Source organism: Nuphar pumila, chromosome 1 (assembly GCF_984573655.1).
Source record: "Nuphar pumila chromosome 1, dmNupPumi1.hap1.1, whole genome shotgun sequence".
NCBI classification, from domain to species: domain Eukaryota; kingdom Viridiplantae; phylum Streptophyta; class Magnoliopsida; order Nymphaeales; family Nymphaeaceae; genus Nuphar; species Nuphar pumila.
In genome coordinates, this window is record NC_143249.1 from 27,981,480 (window position 1) to 27,985,466 (window position 3,987).

Sequence of the window (3,987 nt, forward strand, 5' to 3'; positions counted from 1 at the left end):
TTGTGAAGCAGAGTGGGTCAATTCACGAGTATGTCAAAGCATTCACCTCACTGATGTTGGACATTGAAAACATGGGTGATGCAGACCAGTTGTTTCACTTCATGCATAGATTGCAGGGGTGGGCAGCTATAGAGATCAATCGGCAAGACTCTCAAACTCTTGTTGTGGCACTTACTGCTGGTGAGAAGCACACTAAGATTGATAGGCAAAATACGACATCCCAAAGAAGACAATTCAGGAATAGGCGTGACAATAATAGAAAGGACAATTGAAGGAATGACCGAGGGAACAATGTTGGTAATGGGAACTAACAAGGCGATAACCAGCAGAATTGTGGCCAACAGGATGGACAACATAATAACCAACAAAGAAATAACAACTACCATGGGCAAAATTATAATCGTCGAGATTGTTACATCTACCACGGTGGTCATTGGGCAAATCGATGTTCGAACATGAATCATGGTCCAAGAAACAAAGATAACCACGAGCCTAAAGCTGTGGACACCATCCAAGTTGAAGCCGAGCATGCCGCCGCAGAACAAATGACTGTTGGGGCTATATAGATGAACATAGTGAATGCGACACATGTTGTCAGACCACCCATGAGCAAAGAGTTGATATACTTGGAAGTCCTTCTGAATGAATGACTCACCAAGGCATTGATTGACACGAGTGCCAAGCATAACTTCGTTTCTCTTGAAGAGACAGAACAATTGGGGCAATAATAGGGAAAAAAAGAGAGCCGAATAAAAACGGTCAACTTAGAAGCCAAGCCTATTTATGAGGTTGTCCGTGATGCATAGGTGAAAATTCTAAGCTGGTCTAAAAGAGCTACATTTTTTGTAGTACCAATGGATGATTTCAGAGTCATCCTAGGTATAAAATTCCTTTGAACCAACAAGGTTGTGCCAATGACTCATCTGAATGTTGTCAGTTTTGAGGACAAGAAGCAGCCTTGCATGATTGTTGCATTGCTTGTGATGAAGCCTTGTGAGCGCTTTGTATTTGCGCTCCAGTTGAAGAAAGGTCTAAAGAAAGGGGATGAGACCTTCCTCACGATGATCCACGAGATTAAGGAAGATGGGAGCATTGCTGACGTCCCAATGACCTTAGCGTTAGTGTTGAAGGAGTTCGGTGATGTTATGCTCTATGAGATTGAGCTGGTGCCGGGTCTGTGGCCACCTGCTATGGCACCGTATCGCATGGCGACTATCGAACTAACAGAGTTGCAAAAACAATTGGATGACATGTTGGAAGCCAGGATCATTCGACCATCCAAAGCACCCTTTGGATCACTTGTGCTATACCAGATAAAGCATGACAGGTAGAAGTGCTTGTGTGTGGATTACCGAGCCTTGAAGGGACTGACTGTGAAGAACAAGTATTCGCTTCCTTTGATCATAGACTTGTTTGATCAGTTGGAAAAAGCTTGTGTCTTCTCGAAGTTGGATCAACGATCAAGCTATTGGCAAGTTAGAATTGTCGAAAGGGATGAAGCCAAGACCACTTGCGTGACACGGTATGTGGCATTCGAGTTTCTTGTTATGTCATTCAACTTGACGAACGTGCCCACAACCTTTTCTACATTGATGAATAAGATATTTTATCCGCACTTTGATAAGTTCATCATGGTTTACTTAGACAACATAGTGATGTACAACAATTCTATAGAGGATCATGTTCAACACCTTCAGATTGTGTTCCAGACTCTGAAGGATAATGAGTTGTACGTGAAGCAAGAGAAATGCCTATTCAGTGAGAAGGAAGTGTAGTTTCTTGGCCATATTGTGGGAGGAGGCATGTTGATGATGGATCACCAGAAGGTCAGGGCAATTCAAGAATGGGAGCCACCTGCCAAGGTCCCAAAGTTGCATTCTTTCTTAGAACTTGCAAATTATTATCGATGATTCATTTAGGGATATTCTTTAATCGCTGCCTGCTCATTGATCTACTGAAGAAGGATAGGCCATGGGTGTGGTATGATTTTTCTCAAGAAGCTTTTGACAAGCTAAAGCACGTATTGACTGAGGAGCATGTGCTGAAGTTGCCTGTCTTCCAAAAGCCATTCGAAGTGCAGACCGATGTGTCTGACTTCACGATTGGAGGGTTGCTAGTGCAGGAAGGATATCTCATTGCCTTTAAAAGCCACAAGCTGAAGGATGTCGAGCGACACTATACTATGCATGCGCAAAAAATATTGGCTATCGTGCATTACCTCTGCATGTGGAGACACTATCTTCTGGGGTCACAATTCATTGTGCACACTAACAACATGGCGACAAGTTATTTTCACTCCAAAGAAGCTGAGTTTAAAGTAAGCTCATTGGCAGGAATTCCTTGCGAAATTTGACTTGGTCCTTGAGTATAAGCTTGGCAGGACCAATGTTGTTGTTGATGCCCTAAATCGGAAGGCGGAACTCGCACCATTGCACGAAGAGGAAGGTAGCACCAACCAACTGACAAGTTATTTTCTCGAGCAGGTTTGAAAAGGATTGAAGAATGACCCAATGGCAAAACATATTATCACGTTAGCAGATAAAAGAAAGACTCAGAGAATTTGGTTTGAAGATGATCGACTCCGCACCATTGAGGATCGACTGTGTATCCCATGGTAGGGAACTGTACGAAGGCGCTTGATACAAGAGTGCCATGACATACACTGGGCTGGTCACCCAAGGTAGCAGAGGACTTTGGCTTTGTTAGAGAGTGCTCATTATTGGCCATAAATGCCGGATGACGTAGATACAAATGCGTAACTGCTTGATTTGCTAGCAGGACAAAGCTGTGAACCAGAGATTGGGAGGATTATTGGAGCCATTGCCTATGCCAAGTCATCCATGGGAGTGCATCATCATGAACTTTATTGTTAATTTGTTGAAAGCACAGGGTTGCAATTCAATTCTTGTGCTTGTGAATAGGTTTTCAAAGTATGCTATCTTTGTGCCTGCCCCTGCCACCTGCTCAACTACCAATACTATAAAGTTGTTTGTGCAGAATATTGTGAAATATTGGAGAATCCCAAAGAGCATTGCTTCACTGGAAAGTTTTGGCGTGAGGTGTTCTGATTGTTGGGGACATATTTGCATTTCAGCACCAACTTTCATCTATAGACTGATGGGCATTTGAAGCAAATTAATGGCATCTTCAAGGAGTATCTTTGGCACTTTGTGAGTGCTAACCAGAGGGATTGAGTGGACTTTTTTTATGTTACCCAATTTTGCTACAACCTCTAGAAGAGTGAGTCATCTCACCATAGTCTGTTTGAAGTTGCAACATGGTAGCAACCACAGACTCCTCACTCACTTGATGTACGTGGATGTAGAAAAGCATTATACATATACTCGTTTTTCAGAATTTGGCAGGACCAGGCAGACTTACAGAAGATATATCTGAACAAGGCTGCAAAATATATAAAGAAATGGGTGGATGAGAAACGTCGACCTGCAGAGTTCAACGTTGAAGACAAGGTGTTGGTGAGGCTCTACCTTGAGCACACTACTATTTTTCAGGGTCATCACCGAGGCCTAATTCGCAAATATGACAACCCCTTCACGATCACGAGGTGCATTAGGAACTTAACTTACAAGTTAGATTTGCCAATAGACTTTTAGGTGTATCCAATCTTCCACGTGTCCAACCTGAAGCTGTTCTATAAAGACGAAGAAAATCCTCAATGATATGCTTCGATCCCACAACACATGCCTTCAACAACCAATATTTCAGGTAGAGAATCAAAAGTCATCCTCAACCACTCCAACAATTATCTTGGTGAAGTAAAGAAGTGTAACACCCCAAAAATCCTGAACATGTAACTTTTAAGAAAATTTTTGAAAGCCTTGAAATCATTCGTTTATCAGAGTTTTAAATAACAGTTCAGCTGAAAATGGTATTTGAAATATCAAGTCAATGAACATTGGGCGCATTACAGCATAAACTTTTCTTCACAAACAGATTTGGAATCCGTACATTTAAGAAACCAAATAG

General features: G+C 42.1%; 1 protein-coding gene across 1 annotated transcript; it reads left to right on the forward strand.

Annotated features, from left to right (window-relative positions):
- The first annotated feature begins 1,655 nt into the window (after positions 1-1,655).
- Positions 1,656-3,614, forward strand: LOC149848498 (uncharacterized). The gene is made up of 3 exons (XM_090004488.1): positions 1,656-1,758; positions 1,920-2,164; positions 3,366-3,614. The coding sequence occupies exons 1-3, from the start codon at positions 1,656-1,658 to the stop codon at positions 3,612-3,614; spliced, it is 597 nt and encodes a 198-aa protein (XP_089860614.1).
- Positions 3,615-3,987: the final 373 nt, after the last annotated feature.